The following is a 23,850-nucleotide window of genomic DNA, read 5'->3' as shown; positions in this document are numbered from 1 at the left end:
AAAAGAAGCCTCAAAGAAATTGAGTATCTTGCTCAAGATGTTAACAAATATAGCGGAGGGCAAGTGTAGATTAAACTGCCCCTCCAGACATCCACATCCTATATCATAGTATCCATGCTACTCTGAATCTAAGCTACTCTGCTTCTGATCCAGCTCTCTACTACTGCACCCAAGAAGGAGCAGATCATGGCTCAAGTATTTGAGTGAGTTGCTGCCACCCATCTGGGACACTCTGATGAAGTTCATGGCTCCTGGATTCAGCCTGACCCAGACTTGGCTGTTGTGGCCATTTGGGGAGTGAACCAGTGAACAGATATCTCTCTGTCTAAATCTTTCTGCCTTTCTTTTTCTTTCTCTTTTTTTTTTTTTTTTTTTTGACAGGCAGAGTGGACAGTGAGAGAGAGAGACAGAGAGAAAGGTCTTCCTTTTGCCGTTGGTTCACCCTCCAATGGCCGCCACGGCCGGCGCGCAGCGGCCGGCGCACCGCGCTGATCAGATGGCAGGAGCCAGGTACTTATCCTGGTCTCCCATGGGGTGCAGGGCCCAAGTACTTGGGCCATCCTCCACTGCACTCCCTGGCCACAGCAGAGAGCTGGCCTGGAAGAGGGGCAACCGGGACAGAATCCGGTGCCCCAACCGGGACTAGAACCCGGTGTGCTGGCGCCGCAAGGCAGAGGATTAGCCTAGTGAGCCACTGCGCCGGCTAAATCTTTCTGCCTTTCAAAAAAATAAATCATTAAAAAAAAAAAAAAAAACCTACTAACTGGCAGGACCAAAGATAAATTCATATCTAATTCCAAAATACTAGAAAAGGTTATTTAAAAACATATGCTCCACAAGAATAATGTATAAAAACAAGCTCCATTCTTTCTATATCTCACTGCTCAAAACCTTCATGGAGGCCAGCGCTGCGGCTCACTAGGCTAATCCTCTGCCTATGGCACCGGTACTCCGGGTTCTAGTCCCGGTAGGAGTATCGGTTCTGTCCCGGTTGCTCCTCTTCCAGGCCAGCTCTCTGCTGTGGCCCGGGAAGGCAGTGGAGGATGGCCCAAGTGCTTGGGCTCCTGCACCTGCATGGGAGACCAGGAGGAAGCACCTGGCTCCTGGCTTCGGTTCAGCGCAGCGCGCCAGCAGTAGCGGCCATTTTGGGGGTGAAGCAACCGAAGACCTTTCTCTCTGTCTCTCTCTCTCTCTCTCTCACTGTCTAACTCTGCCTGTTTAAAAAAAAAAAAAAAAAAAAAAAAAAAAACTTCATGTTCATGGAGTAACTAATATTCAGGTAAAAATCTAATCAGTTTAATTAGTTTTCTTTTTAATTCTAAACTATCTCAGCAATAAGACATAGCCCTTTGCCAAAATACTGAAGAACACAATTATTTATTTAATAAAATTAATTGAAAAAAAAATCAACAAAATATAAGGGGTCAATGTGAGAATGCTATTTGTAATGGCACAGAAAAGAAACCAGGCCCATCTGATTCATATTAGGGCAGACAAGCAAAATACAAAATGTGGCCAATTTATGCTAAACAGAGAAACTTAACTTTGACTAAGCAACAAGGAAACACCATAGTTTGTAAAGCAGGTTTTGCAAAATTAATGGTGTAGAAGGACTAAGACCTCCAGAATTTTCACTAGGCTGAAATTATTGTCTACAAAAAGAATAGTTATCACCAGAAATTACAGACTGTAAAAATTTTCTATCATTTTTCTAATTTTTAAATAATGAAATAATACAATATAGTGTGAAAGGTATTAATAAGTATGAGAAACCTACAAAGAGCAAAAGAAGCCTCCAATTCTAGTATCAATGGTTAAGTTCAATTCATTTTTTCCCCTATATATTATCTGTATTTTGACCAACCAATGTGCTTTAAATTTAGCACTTCCCCTTGAGCTTGGGTAGCTGTGAAAAAAAAAAGAAAGAAATCAATCCACTGCTAATGTTTAGATTAAAAGACTTGATAGGATGGGGCCGGCACTGTGGCGTAGTAGGTCAAGCCTCTTCCACCAGTGGTGCCAGCATCCCATATGGATGCCAGTTCAAGTCCCAGCTGCTCCACTTCCAATCCATCTCCCTGCTAGTGGCCTGGGAAAGCAGTGGAAGATGGCCCAAGTGCTTGGGCCCCTGCACCTATGTGAGAGACCAGGAAGAAGCTCCTGGCTTCAGATCAGCCCAGCTGAGGCTATTGCAGCCATCTGGGGTGTGAACCAGAGCATGGAATACCCTTTTCTCCCTCTCTCTGATTGTAACTCTGCCTCTCAAATAAACAAATAAATCTTTAAAAAAGAAAACAAAAAAAGAGGCTTGATAGGAGACTACACTAAAATCATTGGAAAAGCTTTCAAATTATTACAATTTCATTAACAACTTCTTAACTAATTCCAATAAAAGCAGAGCTAAAGAAATTATGGTTATTGTTCTGCAGGCAAAAGTTATGGGGAAACCATGAACTCAGAAAAACTTCGCTCTCAGTTCTTTTCCTGAAATGCCCGCCTGCTCTGCCAGGTGTACTTTCTTCATTAAACATGGCTAACAGGCTTACTGCTAGGAGAAAAAAAATAAATGCAGCCTAGAAAGGTTAAATAATTTTTTTAAAGCTAAAAGAAAAAAAAATAGTATTAAACCTTTACCTAGAATCTAGGTCTTTCAACCTACAGACTATCCTACAAGTATGGAGAACGTTTAGAAGATACAAGTATAGAAAAGTTTAGAGGAACAATGCATGTAAGAACATTACCAGGGTATTTAATAATCATATATTTTATATCTTTATATACGTTAGCAAACAAAAATTCTGGGCTCTGAAACACTGACTGGCTCTGAAACACAGACTGGCTAGTCCTTGTCAACACCTGACTAAAGCTTTCTTTGTACTTCAAAACCAAGCACAAACATAACTACCTCGCTTTCCCATCTCTCTCACATTGGAATTTTTAACTCTCTTCTCAAGATGCCCGTACTCCTACTTATCCACTACATTTTAGTTATCTATACACCTTTCACCCCTACTAAGATTCAAAACACTTAGCACTAGAGTTTTTTTTTTGTTTGTTTGTTTGTTTGTTTGTTTGTTTTTGACAGGCAGAGTGGACAGTGAGAGAGAGAGACAGAGAGAAAGGCCTTCCTTTTCCATTGGTTCACCCCTCAATGGCCGCTGTGGCCAGCACACTGCGGCCTGCCCACCACGCTGATCCGAAGCCAGGAGCCAGGTGCGTCTCCTGGTCTCCAATGCAGGTGGAGGGCCCAAGCACTTGGGCCATCCTCCACTGCACTCCCTGGCCACAGCAGAGAGCTGGCCTGGAAGAGGGGCAACCGGGACAGGATCCAGCGCCCCGACCGGGACTAGAACCCGGTGTGCTGGCACCGCAAGGCAGAGGATTAGCCTAGTGAGCCGCGGCTCCGGCCTAGAGTCTTCATCTTAATCTACCTGTTTACCTAATGCTAAGGAACACATTTAACAAATGTGTTAATAAATAATAAATAGGAAATCCTCAATATTTGAGACTAAGCAGAACAGCTCATATGATTTTTAAAACAGTTTTAAAGATGCAGTTTAATTAGTCAGGTATCTAAAATCAACTATGCAATAAGAAAGTATTTTCCAGTATATGTTATTTTTCTTAAAACAACAGAGTCCCTTGATAATGAAACATGCACAGCACTACTACTATAGTTTGGACCTGATATGGCTTCCCAAACTTATGCAGATGTCCAACCCCCAAAGTCTAATTTTTATTTAATGGATTAATTAATTTTTTTCTTTTTCTGTAAAATAGGTACCTATATCACAGAGCTAAGAACTATTAAGAGGCCAGCACTGTGGAGCAGCAGGTAAAGCCACAACCTGCAATGCTGGTATCAAATATGGGTATCAATTCAAGTACCCTCTGCTCCACTTCCAATCCAGCTCCCTGCAAATGGCTTGGGAAAAACAGCATAAGGTGGCCCAAGCACTTGGGCCCTTGCCACCCATGTGGGAAACCCAGGCTTCTTCTCCTGGCTCCTGGCTTCAGCCTTAGGGAGACAAATACAAGAAGACTAAAGCCAGTTCCCCTCCATTTACCTTGCAATCTGCCCCTCACAAATATGTTTCTTCCACTAGTTAAGAAGGTATCAGCTAAGGACTTTAAATTTCACACTCCTATTTCTGTTAATTCTTTCCTCAAGAAATCATGGGAAAAAAGAAAAGAAAAATACTCCTCTAATCAAATAAAAAGTCTAAGTGCATTGAAATGCCCAAGAATGTATCGTTTAAAAAGTCTATTCTAGCAAGTGGATTTTTTCCCTTCTTTTCTTCTAGATTTGAGGCAATAATTAAACAAGAGGAAAAATATACAAGTATTAACTGAGGTCTTTCCAATACAGAGATCAATCTCATGTTGGTCATGATCACTCTCATTCATCAACAGTGTGGGCAAAAAGAAAAAGGACAAAATGACAAAAAAAAAAAAAAAAACTCAGCAAAACACTTTCTTTTGGGACTTTGGAGTTTCCTTTGTTAAAAAACACAACTATTTCAAAAAAACTAATGTCAAAAAATTTGCTCAGACTCCTAAATACTACCTTACATTCACAGAAGTTTTCAATTATTTTCATATTTTAACTTTTATCTTCAGATGCAGGTATACCTATATTAAGGAAAACTAAACTGAAGTCAGTTACTGTTTCAAATGGGCTTCAACTTCTACCCTACCTCACAATGACTTATAAAAATACCATAATCAAAGATGGAACAGATATTAGAGTTCCTTTGACAATTTTCTCCATTTTTTTTTATATGACAGAGTTAGACAGTGAGGGAGAGAAACAGAGAGAAAGGTCTTCCTTCCCTTGGTTCACCCCCAAAATGGCCGCTACGGCCAGAAGTATGAAGCCAGGAGCCAGGTGCTTCTTCCTGGGCTCCACGCGAGTGCAAGCGCTCAAACACTTGGGCCATCCTCCACTGCCTTCCCGGGCCACAGCAGAGAGCTAGACTGGAAGAGGAGCAACCAGGACTAGAACCCAGTACCCATATGGGATGCCGGCACCACAGGCGGAAGATTAACCAAGTGAGCCACGGCGCCGGCCCCAACAATTTTCTCCATTTTACAGATGAATATAAATGAAGTTTAGAGAAGTCAAATCACCTACCCCATGTTACGGAACTCTCAATGAGTGAATGAAGATTGAAAAATAAGTTCACTAACTTTGGCCTTGTGTTCCTGTAGGTCAGGGGACCTCTTGCTGTGCTATATTAATAAGAAAGATAAAAGTAGCCTAAAAAATCTTAAAAATCACAATGTAGGCCGGCGACACAGCCATATGGGCGCCGGGTTCTAGTCCCGGTTGCTCCTCTTCCAGGCCGGCTCTCTGCTGTGGCCCGGGAGTGCAGTGGAGGATGGCCCAAGTGCTTGGGCCCTGCACCCCATGGGAGACCAGGAGAAGCACCTGGCTCCTGCCTTCGGATCAGCGCAGTACGCTGGCCGCAGCGCGCTGGCCATGGCGGTCATTGGAAGGTGAACCAGCAGCAAAAGGAAGACCTTTCTCTCTGTCTCTCTCTCTCACTGTCCACTCTGCCTGTCAAAAAAAAAAAAAAAAAACACACACACACACACATAATGTAACAGTAGATTAGATCTGCAAAAGGGAAGATATATTTTTAGTGAAATTTAAGCTCAAGGAATTAAGGGCCAGTGCAGTAGCATAGTAGGTTAAACCTCTGCACATGGCTCCAGCATCCCAATGGGTGCCGGTTCTAGTCCTGACTGCTCCTCTTTCAATCCAGCTCTCTACTACGGTCTGGAAAAGCAATAGAAGATGGCCCAAGTGCTTGGGCCCCTGCACGGACAAGGGGGACCCAGAATAAGCTCCTGGCTTTGGATCGGCCTGACTCTGGCCGCAGTGGCCATTTGGGGAGTGAACCAGCGGATGAAGACTTTTCTCTCTCTCTCTCTCTAATAACTCTACCTCTCAAATAAATAAATAAAATCTTTAAAAAGAAAAAAGCCTAAGGAATTAAACAAATGAATTTAAATATAAAACCACCTATCACTCTCATGTCTTCCCTAAAATCCCCATGTATATGTCCTTACATTCTCAATTAAAAGTTCCCTAAAATTCCCACTAACTTGTGAAGTTATTAAGATTTCAAATTTTTTTCACTCATGAACATTAAAAAAAAAAAACCTCTTCAGTAACCACATTACACCCCCCTAATAAATGGTATATGCTGATTTCAGTAGCTATCTTACTTATATCATTTAAGTATTTCTCATTGTATAACCTTTCCTTGAATACAGGTTGAGTATCTCTAATCAAAAAATCTTAAACCCAAGATGCTACAAAACCCCAAACTTTCTGACACCACCGGAGAAAATCCCACACTTAACCTCACGGGACAGGCTACATAGGGCAGGCACACTAAAAATACTACATAAAATTACCTTCAAGCTAGGTGAGTATAAGGTGTATAAAATATAAAAGAAGAATTTCATGTTTAGACTTGGGTTCCATCCTTCAGATATATCACACTATAGGCTAATATTATAAAAGCAAAAAAAAAAAAATCCCAAACACTTCTGGTTTCCAGCATCTTGGATAAAAAATGCTCAATCCGTACTTCCAACTGAAGTACAACAGAAAAATCAGATCTAGTAGGCCATCTAATGCACGCATGCATTAATAAAGATGTAATAACCAGCAGGAACGTATTATAAGGCAGAAGGCTTTTTTGAGAACTACAAATGACTGAGATTGAAAAGACCATGTGGTTTACTCTGTCATAAGAATGCATACAGCATGAACCTTAAAAACACATGGTGAATAGATCTTACTCACTTCTTTGGCAAGGTATGTGAACAAATGTTTAAAATCCTAGCCAGCTGGAAGATGTGACAGTCTTACAAGATAATTCTATAGGCAAAAATCTATCTGATGCATTTATATGCATTCAGGGAAACAAACCAAAATCTATTAAAACTAGGTGCGCGTGCGCGCACACAGAGTATGTAATTCATTCATTTCAATAAGGCCTAAACAAAGCCCTCAAGTATATAAGACCCTTAACAGCAATGCTTTCAAGATTAAACTATAGTGTCCTTGCCCAGAGAAATGCAGAATCAGGTAAGGTAAGCAAAATATTTCTCGAGAAACTAAAAATACATGGTAAGTGCTGAAATATTTCAATAACCCAAAACAGGTGACACTTGCAAATAATAATGGTCATATTCAACTCATTTTAAATTACAACAGCTTTCAACAATACAAGAGCCTGAAGTTTCTCAAAACAGGAAGTGAAAAAATAGCTCTTTTTAGAAAAGGCAGTGAAGTGGAATTATAAGAGTTTAAATGCTTAGAATTTCCTCTAATCTTATTTATGAAAGCGGACTGCTAATGTTTGATTGCATTGATACTAAAAAAATGTTTAGTCAATGCTTAAAAAGGTATTTTGCCGAAATACCCAAATCACTTTTGATGTTACTTTCACTTCCTCTTCTGGAAACCATCATAACCATTTCCTTTAACCACAATACCACAGGTCTAGTAACTTTTAGTAATGTTTCATTTGCCTGTTTTTTGACCCAAATTCACATAGAAACCAATTTCACCAAGTTTCTCAGGCTATGTAATCTCACCCAAAAGTTCAGGTCAATGCAACCTGTAAGTAATACTGTCTAAAATTAAATTATTCCTAACCTACATAAATTTATAATCAAAGCTCCTTACGAAAGGCAGAAGGTTTCTTTGTAATGCCACTGAGCTCCTGCCACATAAAATGCAGCAAACTGAACAGGCTGAATAGGCATGTTGCAGTTACTCTCCAGGTCACCCTGGGCTTACAGCCAATCAATCTTTGCAATCAGGTGAGCAACCAGAGGAACACAGCTATCCTTGCCAGAAGAGCCTTCTCCTTAAGAAATACAGTGTCTACATCAAATTACAGAAACATACCGATTTTATACTAGAACCCCTTGATATAAATTTCAAAGAAAAATATTCATCAGCCCTGACTGGCAACTTACAATCTATTGCTATGATTAAACTGAAAGGTAACGTTTGTGATATATTAAAGAGCTAACGAAACTAGCGATGAAGATGACATCAAGTGCACACTGGAAATCCAAACGATCAGTATATCCAAAAAAAGAAAAAAAATTTTATTTTCTCCTTATTGAATTCTTTAAAATTTATCAGCCCTGTCTTAAAAGAATTGTGGTTGTTTTCTCCTAAGGTAAGTAACTATGATGTTTTCCTATCTTTACATTTACTACTGTTAACTCCAGGCTTCCACTCGTTGTTAACTGCTTAAGATAACATAGATTTTCAATAGCCCTATCATTTACACGACTCAAATTAACAGATTATCCTTCGAACCAGCAGGAAAAGCAACATATTTAGTTTTCATTTTGTACAGACCCCCAACTTTAAGAAATGGTGTTCTGATACAGAAGCAGTGTTCTGGTACTATCAGATAGGGCTGGAAAAAACTAACAGGAGGAGGAGTGAGGAGGGAAGGGAGAGAAGGTTGTTATTCCTGTTCTAGTGACTCACAGCCTACAAGTATTTCAGAAGAAAATTGGTTCCACCCTCGCTTCCCCCTCCTCTCCACTTTGAAAATGAAATGATCCTTAATTGTCAACAAGCCCTCAAATGGCTTTTTATTCGGCAATCCAAAATAAAGTGGCCAAGTGCAAGGGATCCGAGGTTCATCGGACGAGCCGTTCTCGGCCCACATTCCAACACTTTAACACACCAAAAAATGCAGACGTGGGGTGTGATCGCTCGCCGCCGCTGCCACCGCCGCCCGAGTCCTCTCAGCTCGGCTCTGGAACCCCCAAGCTCTCCTGGCCCCCCGGAGAATTTCGCCCACCCATCACCCTCCTTTTCCTGTGGACCCCGAGCCGAGGCTGGAGGCGCAGAGGAGGGGGCGGCCGAAGCGCCCCTCACCCCGCGCCGGGCCCGGCGCCGGATCCGACCGCGGGGCGCGGGGAAATGGCTTCTCTCGCCGCCTGCGGCCGGCCCGCGAACCACTGGGGTAGGCGCCCGCATTAGGCCGCGGCGCACCCCGGCGACCCCGGGCCCGGCCTGCCGCGCCGGAGCCGAGATTTCTGCCCTCGGCGCCGACCGCTGCCCCCACCCTGAGGGCCTCCCTGCCCTCCAGCCCGCCCCAGCCCGCTAGCCCCTCCGCGGCCTCGCCGGCCCGTGCGCACCTTCTTGATGTTGTAGAGGCGGGTGAGCATGCCGACGCCCCGGTCGTTGAGGATGGTGAGCTTCTCCGCCAGCTTCTGCTGACTGGGCTGCAGCACGGAGCGCGACATGGTGGTGGTGGTGGTGGTGCTGCTGCTGCTGCTGCTGCTGCCGGCTGTGGTGGTGGTGGTGGAGCCGCCGCCGCCGCCGGTCGGCCGCCTGGAGCCCGGTCACCCGGCTGCGGCCTCCGCCGCACCCTCTCTCCGGCCTCCTCCCCTCCCGCCCTGGACCTCCACCTCAGGAGAGCGCGCCCATGGCCCTCGCGCCCCAATACCGCGCCAGTGACAGAGCGAGCAGCGGCGGACGCCTCGGGGCCCCTTCCCCCGCAGCAGTCCGCGCCCCAGCAGTCTCCTGCCTTCCGCCCGCCGCCCTTCCGTCCCCACCCCCAGCGCTCTCCGCCCCAGCCCCCACCGAGCCGCCTTCCACGGCTCCTCCACTAGGTGTGGCGGCAGCGGCGGCGGCGGCGGCGGCGTCTCCGGCGGCTGAGAACGAGGCCGCTTCCCGCAGCCCCGGACGAGCGCTCGGTCACCTGATCGACTACGCCGCCGCCCCCGCGAGGCCGGACCGGGAACTGCGGCCCGCGGGCCCTCACCCGCCCCGCCCGGCCTCCCTTCGCCGCAGCCGCTCGGGACCTGGCGCTGGCCCGGCCGGTGTGGTTTGCCAGCTCGCGGGACGGGAGTCCTGAGCGGCGACCGAACTGGGTCGCGTCCTCTGCTTGTCCCACCTTGCCTCACACCTCTGTCCTTCTAGTTCCCCAAAGTTGCCTTTCCGCACCCCCCCCCTTAAAGAGAACCTCAGAAACTCGGGGTGGGGGTGTTTTTCGTGCGAGTTCCGCCCAAGAGTGGGCTGCAGCCTCCAAGCGCATTTTCCTCCCACACTGCCTGACAGACGCTCCCGCGGAACACAGCAGATGTTGTGCTCAGCAAGGCGAGCATCGCTTCTCCCAAGCGCCGGGTCCCATCCGTCCGCCCCCGCCTCAAACCCCTGCGGGAGGGAGGAGGTCGGAAGTGCGGACAGCCGGAGTTTCCGAGATAACCGGCATCTGGAGTTTGTCGAGGACAAGCACCCATCCGGTGCAGACGCTAATGGGCTCTGGCTTGTGGCAGGCAAAAAAAAATAAAATAAAATAAATGTTTGTTCGATGAATAAAGGAATACTCCCATTCTTTTCCCGTTCTCCACCCTAAACATCACTCCTTTTTGGAAACAAGCTACTTTTGTATCTCATCCCCCCCCCCCCCCCGATCAATTTCTCAGCCACACTCCAAGGCTACTCCCTCTGGTCAAATATATTAGAAATGGTTCCAAAAATGAACAAACCAAAGACTTATGTAATTCACTAGGGTGAGAAATTCCAGCCAGAAAGACTGGGCCCACTTTGATGTTCCTGGCATTTCCTTCTTTCAATGTGTTCATCTTTTATATTTATTAATTTTAAATCAAGGGAAAAATAGTCTGCTGCAATAGAAGAAATCCTGAGATTAAATAATCTTTGATTGGATTGACCAAAATATTTCATGAAAAGGAATTGTAACAATAACTTATAAAATATTTTAAAGGCCCTATACCTACTATTAGAGAAATCTTCATACTGATAGCCCAACAAATGATAAGGAGTGGACTGCATTGATTTTACTTAAGGGACGATAGAAAGACTCTAATTTCCATCAAAAAGTCCCAAACAAACCTGTCATTGTGCTTGAGATTCTATACATAGAGTTGTATTACCCTGAAAGAATTCTTTGTGCCTAAATAATCTGTTTTTAATATCAACACCTCAGAGGGCTCACCTTTTGATAATTAGTCATTATCTAGTGGAGAGGTTTACTTTACTATTTTCCAGTATAATAATTAACATTTCAATTTGTAGGAAGCCAGGATCTGCAGCCTGGGATAGTAAGAGCTGCCCTGCAAAGGGAAGGCAGCAGTGAGGGGTTCTGGAGTAGCCGGATCCAATGGAAAGTTGCCAAAATACCTGCATTTTAGGGAAGCCACACCAATTCTAGACGCAGAATTACAGATTCTTACCAATGAGTGACTAATTTTCTAGTCTTTTAAAACTGCTGTACAGAGAACCAGAAAGTGCTATCATATTATAAATGTGAACATTGTCCTACTCAAGTAAAACTATTGTGTTCCGATATGAATTTGAATACTTGAAGGCGCTTATAACTCAGTGTATCCAAAAAAAGGAAGACTGTAGATCTAATCTGACTATTCAAGTTTTATTATAATTAATTTTTAGACATAATGGCCCTAGACTGTAATGGAATATATATCTATTTGAGTAAAACAGATTAAGTCTAAATGAAGTAATCACAATATTTAGATTTTTCTACATTTTGCATCAAAAAGAACTTCATAATTAAGATCATATACACCCCCCACAAATACATACACAGTCTTCAAAAAGTTCATAGAAAACATTATGAAAAAACTATGCATGGATTTCAAAACGTTTTAATCAAAATAAACATCTTTTAATTCCATTTTTCCAGACTTTTAGAAGTATCCTCACATATACTCTTTCTTCCTGAAAAATAAAGACTACATCTCCCATCCTCCCTTGCAGCTTAATGTGGCCAAATGATTTGGCCAATAAGATATATGCTTTCAAGAACCTTAAGAGACTTCTGCTGCTCTCCTTTTGCTATTTCTTCCCTACTTCCTTCATTATGTCACATATAATAAGGATGCAGTGGCCACTAGCTTGGGCCATAAAGGTAACAGTCACACACTAAGCACGGCAAAACAGATGGAAGATGTATGTGAGTGCCTTAGAACAGAGCAGCTCTATGAAACCTGGCTTGTCTGGATCTGAATTTTGTGTGAAAGAGAAACAAAAATTGATTTTAACTCCTTTTGTTTTGGATTTTTTTCTATTACAGCCAAATGTGATCTTGAATAATAGTTTCTGCAGCTAATATTTTATCTCTACTAGGAATAAGGCAAGGAATGAATGATTTATTGCTTTTTGCGCTACTTGTCAGATGCTAGTTTGAATTACATTTTCTCATCTACCTCTCTCAAAAATCCTTTGAAATATTATTATCTTTCATTTGATGGATGAAGAAATGTAAATGCACATAAGTTTTTTTTTTAAACCATCAAAGTCTCACCAAAAGAAAGTGGGAAAGCTGATATTGGATCCCCTTTGTGAGTCTGACTCCAAAGTTCGTGTTAACTACTGTGAACAACACTGAAGACCTGTTAGATGTCATTACATTTTTTGTGCATTCTGAACTTGATTTTGTAATTTCCTCTAAAGTCCCTTAACCCTGCCTAAACCTTCATAAATAGTCCTTTCAACAAACCTTCTTCCATCTGCAGCTAAAGTATGCCACGGTTTCCCCTGACCTATATACCAACCATTCAGCAGCTCCCTTTAGCTTTGCTTTCTCCTGAAACCAGAATGAGAATTATTTCTATCATTTTTTTGCTAATCATGATGAATTTTTAATTTGCTTTTAAAAAATGGTTTAGCTGGAGCTGGCACAGTGGCACAGCAGGTTAAAGCCCTGGCCTGCATTGGCAACATCCACCAGTTTGAGTACCGGCTGCTCCACTTCTGATCCAGTTCCCTGCTGATGTGCCTGGGAAAGCAGTGGAGGATGGCCCAAGTGCTTGGACCCCTGCACCCATGTGGGAGACCTGGAAGAAGCTCCTGGCTCCTGGCTTCGGATCGGCCCAGCTCCAGCAGTTGCGGCCATTTGGGGAGTGACCTATCTCTCTGTGTCTTTACCCTTCTCTCTGTAACTCCGTCTTTCAAATAAATAAAATACATCTTTAAAAAATTGATTTAGCTGACCCAGCCCTCTGTGGTTGCTTTCCAATGTAAGGTAAGAAGAGAAAAAACTTGTTGAAGGACATGTCTTAGGGTCTTAGGATAAAACCCTTTGTTTAGAAGTCTCCTGTCAAAGGTATTGTTTCTCATGTTCTTAAAGGCAAATGCAACATTTTCCTTCCATCAGACTTCAAACCAGGTACTGCTAGCTAAGTATGACTGGGAATATATGAATAAATTTACCTTAAAAACAGTCTGGGAACAATGTAGAAGATACAGGTATATCAGTGTTGTCTGTCTTCCTTTGGGAAACTGCCACATTCTGACAAAATCAAACAGGAATAAAAAGATGAACCAAGCTTTAGAGTCAAGCATAAGTAAATAAAAAAAGTAATGGGACTTTTCAAGGAATTGCCATTTTAAAAATTATTTGATGGCCGGCGCCGCGGCTCACTAGGCTAATCCTCCGCCTTGCGGCGCCTGCACACCGGGTTCTAGTCCCGGTTGGGGCGCCGGATTCTGTCCCTGTTGCCCCTCTTCCAGGCCAGCTCTCTGCTGTGGCCAGGGAGTGCAGTGGAGGATGGCCCAGGTGCTTGGGCCCTGCACCCCATGGGAGACCAGGAAAAGCACCTGGCTCCTGGCTCCTGCCATCAGCTCAGCGCGGTGCACCGGCCGCAGCGCGCCGGCCGCGGTGGCCATTGGAGGGTGAACCAACGGCAAAGGAAGACCTTTCTCTCTGTCTGTCTCTCTCACTGTCCACTCTGCCTGTCAAAAAAAATAAAAAATTATTTGAAACACTGTGTATTGTTAAATCATAGCATAAACAGGAAAGAATTCTGGGTGAATAGTTGTGGGAAAGGTCAAGGGAAAATTTCACTGTAGTTTAACAGTGATCAGAGAGAAATACGATGTCATTACTTCAAGTTCCATTCTCTCACATGGTAAGGACCACAAGGTATGAAATGTACTCCATTAAAAATGATTAAGAAAGAGAATAGGGAAAAGATAGAGCAACAGTATCCCAGTATCTCTGGTAAGTGAAGTAAGGAGTAAAGGCTTAGCCAGAGATTGCAACTTGGTACAGTGGACGAGTAACCGAGACAGGCCTAAATGAAACATAAGAACTGTCCATAGTCTCAATCTTAAAAGTTCAAAAAGAAAGCAACGAAAAATTAGTTACAGCCTTCATCTTGACCATGAACCACCAATTAGATTCATCTTATAGCCTACCAGACATTTGGTAAAACAACTCACACATGCTTGTTTGCTTCTGCTTTACAAAACTAAAGACACACTTCGCTTTCCTTTAAGTCTTTCAAAGACCTTCAGATCCATGTGTGGAATTTCTAAAATAATGCAATTATTTTAATAAATTTCTAAAATAATGAACAATGATTCACTCTAATTTTTTCTGTTATTTTCTCAGTGAAAAGGACTTTTGTGCTTTTGCTTTAGAATTGTATTGTTTTACAATATTATCTGTAAATATTATATAATGAAACATATATCAGTGTATATAAATACTGATTGATTTTTTTGTTTGATCTTACATATTTTAAACATTAGAATGTTGTAGCAGGCATTGTGGCACACTGGGATAAGTCCTAGATTTGAACTTGGACTGCCTGGTTCAAGTTCCAGCTACTTCCAATCCAGCTTCCTGCTAATGCACAGCCTTGAGGGCAGCAGGTGATAGTTCAAGTATTTGGGTCCCTGCCACCCCTGTGAGAGACCTGTATGGAGCGCCTGACTTCTGGCTTTGGTCTGTCCCAATACCAGCTACTGTACACATTTGGGCTGTGAACCAGAGGGTAGAAGAAGATTGATCTCTCTTCCCTCCCCCAAATAAATTAAAAATAATCATAAAAATACTAGATTACTACATGGAAAACTGACAATATCAGAATGGTAGAACAAGTTTGCAATGGAATAAAAGTTAAGCCTATGATAATACTAATTTCCAGTTGAACACAAATAATCCACTTACATTTTTACATCAGTCTACTTCAAAAGTGAATACTCTTTGGAAACTTAGGAAATATTGAATATACTGATCTGGACCTCCAGGGAGAGGTCTAGACTACACTGGAAAAGCAGATTGGGAACCATCAGACTATGTATATTATTTGGAGCCATGAGAATAAATGAAATTATTTTGGGAGACTTTTTTAAAAAGTAAAATAGGATCTAGTCTAGAGCCCCAAGAAACGCTAACTTTTAGGGATTGCTTGGAGGAAGTTAAGCCAGCAAAAATACTAGCCAAAAGTGATGCAGGAGGTAGAAACAAAGCACAAGCAAATGGACTCTCAGGAGTCAGAAGAAGAGATCATTTTAAGAGATTGTTGTCCACCAAGTTAATTGCTACCAAGACATTAAATTAGACAAAAACTGAACATAAAATTCTCATTGATTTTAGCAACTGTTAGGTTTTGGGTATGTAGAGAAGAACAATTTCTACAGAGTGGTGGAGGTTACTTAAAATTAGAATGAGACAATTGGAGGTCTTTGATTCTAATAAATCCTTTAAATCTTAAAAAAAATAGAATGAGAGTTAAAGATATGAAAATCGCATATTCACATACCTTTTGAGTTGTCTTTAAAAAATATTTATTTAGGCGCCATCACTGTGGCATAGCAGGTAAAGTCACTGCCTACAGTGCCGGTATCCCATATGAGTGCTAATTTGAGTACTGGCTGGTCCACTTCAGATCCAGCTCTTTACCAATGCATCTGGTAAAGCAGTGGAAGATGGCCCAAGTCCTTGGGCCCCTGCACCATGTGGGAGTCCCGAAAGCTCCTGGCTCCTGTCCTGGTTTCAAATTGACCCAGCTCCAGCCGTTGCGGCCATTTGGGCAATGAATCAGCAGATGGAAGATATCTCCACCACCACCCCACCTCTCCTTTTTTTTTTTTTAAATTTAACTTAATTTATTTTTTTCTTAAGATTTATTTTATTTATTAGAAAGACAGTGTTACAGAGAGAGGTAGAGACAGAGAGAGAGGTCTTCCATCCACTGTTCACTCCCCAGATGGCCCAAACAGCAGGAGCTGAGCCAATCCAAAGTCAGGAGCCAGGAGTTTCTTCCAGGTCTCCCATGCGGGTGCAGGGACCCAAGGCCAGTGCTTTAACCCAGGGCACTATAGCTCAGCCCCCCACCTCTCCTCTGTAACTCTTAAAAATAAATAAGTAAATCTTTTAAGAATTTTTATTTATTTATTTATTTAAGTCAGAGTGATGGTGGATGTTAGAGATCTGCTACATGCTGGTTCACTACCCGAATGCCAATGCCTGTAACAGCCAGAGCTGAACCAGGCCAAAGCCAGGATCCAGGAACTCCATTGTAGTCTCTCACATGAGTTACAAGGGCCTAAATACTCAGGCCATCTTCTGCTGCTTTCCCAGGAGCATTAGCAGGAAGCTGGATCAGGAAAAGATCAGCTGGGACTCAAATCAATATTCTGATATGGGATGCTGGTATCACAAGTGGGAGCTGAACTCACTTAGCCACAATGAATTGTGGCATACTGGATCACTGCTTCAGTTATAGAAACAGCTGACATTGAAGAAAGAAAGAAAGAAAGAAAGAAAGAAAGAAAGAAAGAAAGAAAGAAAGAAAGAAAGAAAGAAAGAAAGAAAGAAAGAAAGAAAGAGAGAGAAAGAAAGGGAGGGAGGGAGAGAAAGAGAGAAAGAGAGAGAGAGGGAGAGAGAGGGAGAAAGAGAGAAAGAGAGAGAGAAAGAGAGAGAGACAGAGAGAAAGGGAGAAAGGGAGAAAGGGAGAAAGGGAGAAAGGGAGGGAGAGGAAGGAAGGAAGGAAGGAAGGAAGGAAGGAAGGAAGGAAGGAAGAGGGAAGGAACGAGGGAAGGAAGGGAAGAGGGAAGGAAGGAGGGAAGAAAGGAAGGAAGAGAGGAAGGGAGGATGGGAGGGAGGGAACAAACCAAACCCAAAATCAGTAGGAGGAGAAAAATTATAAGGATCAGAGCAGAAATAAATGAAATTGAAACAAAGAAAACAATCCAATATATAAAGAAAACAAAAAGCTGGGTGTTTTTTTTTTTTTTTGAGAAGATAAAAAAAATAGACAACCTTTAGCCAGACTAACAAAGAAAAAAGGAGAGAACTAAAAAAATAAGAGAGAAATGAAAAAAGAGACTTCACAGCTGAACCACTGAAATACAAAGAACCATAAGAAACTACAGTGAAAACCTATATACAAATAAATTTGAAAGCCTCGAAGAAATGGATAAATTCCTCAATACATATAATAAACCAATATTAGATCAATAAGATATAGACAATATAAACAGACCCATAAGAAGCAATGAGATGAAGCAGTAATTAAAAGTCTTTCATCATGAAAATGTCCAGGATCTGACAGCTTTGCTACTGAATTCTACAAAACATTAAAGAGGAAATAACTCCAATACTTTTCAAACTATTCCAAAATATTGAACAAGATGCAACTCTGCTAAACTCTTCCTATAAGCCCAGCATTACTCTGATATCAAAACTGAAAAAAAACAGCACGAAAAGAAAATTACAGGCCCATATCCTTGATGAAAATAGATGCAAAGATTCTCAACAAAATACTAAAAAACCAACTCCAAAATCACACCAAGAAGATCATATATCACAATCAAGTGATATATAACAAAGATACAAGTTATTTTTTTGGTTCAAAATTTGCAAATTGATAAATGTCAAAAATCACATCAACAGAATGGAAAATAAAATATGGTCATCTCAGTAGATGTGGAGAAAGCATTTCATAAGATTCAACACCCCTTCAAGGTAAAAAAAAAAAAAAACAAAACTATCCACAAATTAGATATAGAAGGATATACCTCAAAGCAAGAAAGGCTGGGGCCGGCGTTGTGGCGTAGCGGGCGAGGCCACCACCTACAGTGCTGACATCCCATATGGGTGCCAGTTCGAGACCCAGCTGCCTCACTTCTGATCCAGCTATCTGCTATGGTCTGGGAAAGCAGTAGAAGATGGCACAAGTCCTTGGGCCCCTGTACCTGAGTGGGAAACCCGGAAGAAGCTCCTGGCCCCTGGCTATGGATCTGCGCAGCTCTGGCCTTTGTGGCCAATTGGGGAGTGAACCAGTTGGATGGAAGACCTGTCTCTGTGTAACTCTGAATTTCAAGTAAATAAGTAAATCTTTAAAAAAAAAAAACTGGCCGGCGCCGCGGCTCACTAGGCTAATCCTCTGCCTAGCGGTGCTGGCATACCGGGTTCTAGTCCCGGTCGGGGCGCTGGATTCTGTCCCGGTTGCCCCTCTTCCAGGCCAGCTCTCTGCTGTGGCCCGGGAGTGCAGTGGAGGATGGCCCAGGTGCTTGGGCCCTGCATCCCATGGGAGACCAGGAAAAGCACCTGGCTCCTGGCTCCTGCCATCGGATCAGCGTGGTGCGCCCGCCGCAGCACGCCGGCTGCGGCGGCCATTGGAGGGTGAACCAACAGCAAAGGAAGACCTTTCTCTCTGTCTTTCTCTCTCACTGTCCACTCTGCCTGTCAAAAAAAAAAAAAAAAAAAAACTATAAAGGCTATGTATGACAAACCAACAGCCAATATCATACTAGATGGAGAAAACAGTACCCCTCAAATCTGGATTAAGACGAAGAAGTACACTTTAACCACTCTAATTCAATATAGTACTGGACGTATTAACAAGAGCAAGTAGGGAGGAGAAAGAAATAAAGGGCATCAAAATTGGAAAAGAGGAAATCAGAATATCCATGTTTGCAGATGACATGATGTTGTACATGGGAAAACCTAATCACTCCACTGAACTGATGAACCAATTCAGTAAAGCTGCAGGTTACAAAATAGACATACAAAGTCAATAGCTTTTTTTATACATGAATGACAAACTTACTGAAAGAAATTAGGTAAGAAATCCCATTCACAATAGCCACAAAAATAATTAAATATCTAGGAATAAATTTAAAAAAGAAATGAAAGAGCTGTACAATGAAAATTATCAAACATTGATGAAAGTAATCATCTAGAACACAAAAAATGGAAAGATATTCCTTGCTCATGGATTAGAAGAATCAATATCATTAAAATGTCTATGATACCTAAAACAATCCACAGATTCAAAGCAATCTCCATCAAAATACCAATTACATTCTTTATAGAATTAGAAAAAAAAATCTTAAAATTCATATGGAATCACAAAATACCCAGACTAGACAAAGTAATCTTGAGTTAAAAAAAAATCAAGTTGTGCGTATCACGATGCCTGACTTCAAAGAATACTACAAAGCAATAGTAATGTAAACAGTATGGTACTGGCATAAAAACCAATACATCGATCAATGGAACAGAGAGTCCAGAAATTAATCCATGTACAAACAAACCAACTAATTGCTGACAAAAGTGCCCAGACTATACATTGGAGTAAGGATAATCTCCTCAAGTAATACCTCTCACCTTGTACAAAAAATAACTTGATGGACCAAAGACCTAAATTTAACACCTGAGACTATGAATTGCTGGAGGAAAATGTAGGAGAAACACTCCAAGACACTGGTGTAAGTGATGACTTCTTGGATAAGGCATTCCAAAGCATAGACAGCAAAGGAAAAACTAAACAAATGGAACTATATCAAACTTAGAAGCTTCTGCACAGCAAATAAAACACTCAAAGGAGACATTGAACAGGATGGAAAAAATATTTGTGAGCTACTTATCCAACAAAGTATTAATATCATGAATATATCAGCATCTCAAAAAAAAACTCAACAGCAAAAAAAATTGCCAATCCATTTAAGAAATGGGCAAAGGACCTCAACTGATAATTCTCAAAATGAGAAATACAGGCCGGCGCCGCAGCTCACTAGGCTAATCCTCCTCCTAGCGGCGCCGGCACACCAGGTTCTAGTCCCGGTCGGGGCGACGGATTCTGTCCCGGTTGCCCCTCTTCCAGGCCAGCTCTCTGCTGTGGCCTGGGAGTGCAGTGGAGGATGGCCCAGGTGCTTGGGCCCTGCACCCCGTGGGAGACCAGGAAAAGCACCTGGCTCCTGGCTCCTGCCATCAGATCAGCACGGTGCGCCGGCCGCAGCGCGCTGGCCGGGGCGGCCATTGGAGGGTGAACCAACGGCAAAGGAAGACCTTTCTCTCTGTCTCTCTCTCTCACTGTCCACTCTGCCTGTCAAAAAAAAAAAAAAAAATGAGAAATACAAATAGGGGCTAGCATTGTGGTAGAGTGGGTAAAGCCCCTGCCCACAATGTCAGTATCCCATTTGGGTGCTGATTCATGTCCCAGCTGCTCCATTTCCAATCCAGCTCCCTGTTAATGGCCTGGAAAAGCAGCAAAAGATGGACCAATTGCTTGGGCCCCTGCTAATGCAGGAGACCAGGAAGGAGCACCTGGCTCCCAGCTTTGGCTGGGCCCACCACAGGTGTTGTGGCCATCTGGAGAGTGAACCAGCAGATGGAGGACCTCTCTCTGTGTATCTCTCTCTCTCACTCTGTATCTCTTTCAAATAAGTAAATAAATATTAAAAAAAATACAAATGGCCAACAAATATATGAAAAAATGTTCAACATCACTAGCATTTGGGGAAATGTAAATCAAAACCACAATGAGCCATCACCTCACCCCCGTTAGAATGGCTGTTATCCAAAAGACAGAGAGTAGCAAATGCTGGCAAGGTTGTGGAGAAAGGAGAACATTTACATACTGTTGATGAGAATGTAAATTAGTGCAGAATGTTTATACACTGTTGGAGAAAATGTAAATTAATGTAGCCACAGCGGAAAACTGTATGCTGATTTCTTAGGAAACTAGAAATAGACTTGCCACTTGATCCAAAATTCCTGCTACTGGCTATATACCCAAAAGACATGAACACATTTTATCAAAGAGATATTTGCACCACCATGTTATAGAAGGACTTTTCACGAGTCAAAACACGAATCAACCAAGGTGTCCATCATCAGATGAATGGATAGAGAATATGTATTATATATATATATACACAACAGAATAATATTCAACTATAAAAAACAGTGAAATTCAACCATCTGCATCAAAATGTATACAACTGGAGGACATCATGTTGAATTAAATAAGCCAACCAAAGAAAGACAAATACTACATGTTCTCCCTTAATATTAAAAAGAAAAAAAATCAAAAAGTGAAAACAAAAAAGAAATGCCTGTGTGTATCTGTATTGCTGCAAATATGATTTTGTCAAACTTTGTTTTATATTTTTGTCAAACCAATGGTTAAGAGTGTTATATTACTATAGTTTTAATGATTTGTAATTATCTTAAACTTGACTGTGTATGTATGAAATTGTCATTTTTCCATTTGGTTAGTTTATTGCCCTTGTCTATATTACCACTGAATTAGGGTCTTTTTACTTTTTACTTGTTGATCTCATTATTTAGTTGAGCATTAAGCCCTTGACTTCAATGTTAATTAAGAATGTTATCTCAAAAACTAAAAAAGAAAGACGGAAAGAAACAGAGGGAAAGAGGGAATATTGTTACCTTCTTTAAGAAAAAAAAGATGTGGGTCGGCGTCGTGGTTCATTTGGTTAATCTTCTACCTGCGGTGCTGGATTCTAATCCCGGCTACTCCTCTTCCAGTCCAGCTCTCTGCTGTGGCCCGGGAAGGCAGTGGAGGATGACCCAAGTGCTTGGGCCCTGCACCTCATGGGAGACCAGGAGGAAGCACCTGGCTCCTGGCTTCGGATCGGCCCAGCGCCGGCCTTGGCGGCCATTTGGGGAGTCAACCAATGGAAGGAAGACCTTTCTGTCACTCTCTCTCTCATTGTTTATAACTCTACCTGTCAAATAATAAAAAAAAGATGTATTTATTTATTTGAAAGGCAGAGTTACAAAGAGGGAGAGATAGATCATCAACTAGTTCACTCCCCAAATGGCTACAATGGCCAGAGCTGGGCCGCTCCTGAACTCAGGAGCCAGGAGCTTCTTTAAGATCTCCCACGTGGGTACAGGGACCAAGCATCTTCTGCTGCTTTTCCAGGCCATTAGCAGGCAGCTGGATGGGAACTGGAGCAGCCCGGACTCAAATTAGCATCTAAATGGGATACTGGAATCAAAGGCGGAGGCTTTACTTGCTATGCCACAATGCTGTCTCCAATCATTACATTCTCAGAACTGTATCTGTGAACTACACCGAATCCACTCTCTTTGTATTAATATTATAGTAACATTAAAAAGTATCTGGGAAAAGAAAGGAAAGAAGGAAGGAAGGAAGGAAGGAAGGAAGGAAGGAAGGAAGGAAGGAAGGAAGGAAGGAAGGAAAAGAAACAGAGCAGCTGGGACTCAAATCAGTACTCTGACATGGGCAACTTAATTAACCCACTGAGCCACAATGTCAGCTCACTTTTGATACTTTTAACTGTGAAGGGGACCAGAGAGTAGGGCAGTACCTAGAGAGTTAAGGGAGGGTTTTGTATTTGTTTGTTTTGAACAAGAGTTGTCAGATTATTCAGGAGAGGTTTGTGATTCAGTCAAGAAAGAAGGAATAGGGGCTGATGAATGGCATGCAGCAAGGTAAGCCATCACCTGGGAGGCCAGCACCCATATTGGAACGATGGTTTGAGTCTCACATGCGCTTTTTCCAATCCAGTTCCCTGCTAATGTGCCTGGGAAAGCAGTGCAAGACGTCCCAAGAACTTGGCTCTTGCCACCCACATGGGCAATCTGGATGGAATTCTAGGCTCCTGGCTTCAGCCTGGCCCAGCCCCAGTTGTGGCCATTTAGGGAGTGAACCAACAGATGGGAGCCCCCCACCCCAGTGTGTGTGTGTGTGTCTCCCTCCCTCACTCCCTCCATTCTCTGTCACTCTACCTTTCAAATCAATCAATCAATCTGAAAAAGAAAGAAGGAATAATCAAAGGAGCAGAGGCTTTGGCACAACAAGAAAGAGAAGTGGAATAGAGGAAGATAATATTTGGCCAGACTGCTTTTTGATGAGGTAGATGGAGACAGGCTAACGATATTGGCACACATGTATTGAGCACTAACAATGTGTCATGTACTCTTCCAAGTCTTGCTTGTATTAATGTATTTCATCTTCATAACAAACATGGAAGTAAGTTCATTTTATCATTTACGTTAAACTTCATTGTTAGTAAAGAAATTGTGCCTAAAGTCACAACTAGTTCAAGGACAGAGTGCACAAATTTAACAATCGTTGTACATCCTGATGTGGGTCAATAAAAATGGTTTGGGGAAGATGAGGAAGTTTTCTCATTTCATTTATTTTCTCAATGAAACAGAAATTTTTCATCATCCTAAAAGAGAAGTCATGTGTCAGAGAGTGTTAAATGTTTATTTGAGCTTCATGTCATGTTTTCAGCCATCAGAAGAGAGGCCAGCATTGTGGTGCCACTTGTTAAGCTGCCACTTGCCATGCCAGCATCCCATATTAGAGCACCAGTTCCAGTTCTGGCTGCTCCACTTCTAATCAAGCATTCCTGCTAATGTGCCTGGGTAGCAGCACGTGATGAGCTAAGCACTTGTGCCCCTGCCACTCACATGAATGGCCTGGATAAAGTTCCTGGTTTTTGGCTTCAGCCTGGCCCAGCCCCAGGTGTTGTGACCATCTGGAGAATGAACCAGTGAATGCAAAATTTATCTGTAGCTCTGCTTTTCAAATAGATAAATCTTTATTTAAAACATAGAGAATGGTTAGCAGAAGAAAAGCCTAGATTCTGGGGTCAGAATGACAGAGTGAGAATCCTGGCTTTGCTTATATGGCACTTTGGAACGTGACCAAAGCTTGGATATCCTTACTTTTTATTTATTTATTTATTTATTTGGACAGGCAGAGTGGACAGTGAGAGAGAGAGAG

General features: G+C 42.4%; 1 protein-coding gene across 4 annotated transcripts in view; it reads right to left on the bottom strand.

The window, feature by feature from the left end:
- Positions 1-9,326, bottom strand: part of NCKAP1 (NCK associated protein 1) — a 115,814-nt gene extending 106,488 nt beyond the window's left edge. For 2 of the 4 annotated variants that reach the window (XM_002712325.5, XM_051848379.2), the window contains exon 1: positions 9,193-9,326. In XM_002712325.5, coding sequence (XP_002712371.1) covers positions 9,193-9,300 — 108 coding nt within the window. In that variant the 5' untranslated portion in view covers positions 9,301-9,326. The remainder of the gene's footprint in view (positions 1-9,192) is intronic. The other 2 variants (XM_008258817.4, XM_051848378.2) reach the window with 1 other exon arrangement.
- Positions 9,327-23,850: the final 14,524 nt, after the last annotated feature.

This window comes from Oryctolagus cuniculus, chromosome 3 (genome assembly GCF_964237555.1).
Source record: "Oryctolagus cuniculus chromosome 3, mOryCun1.1, whole genome shotgun sequence".
NCBI classification, from domain to species: Eukaryota; Metazoa; Chordata; class Mammalia; order Lagomorpha; family Leporidae; genus Oryctolagus; species Oryctolagus cuniculus.
The sequence above is the reverse complement of the archived record's forward strand: the minus strand, read 5'-3'. Positions and strand labels throughout refer to the sequence as shown.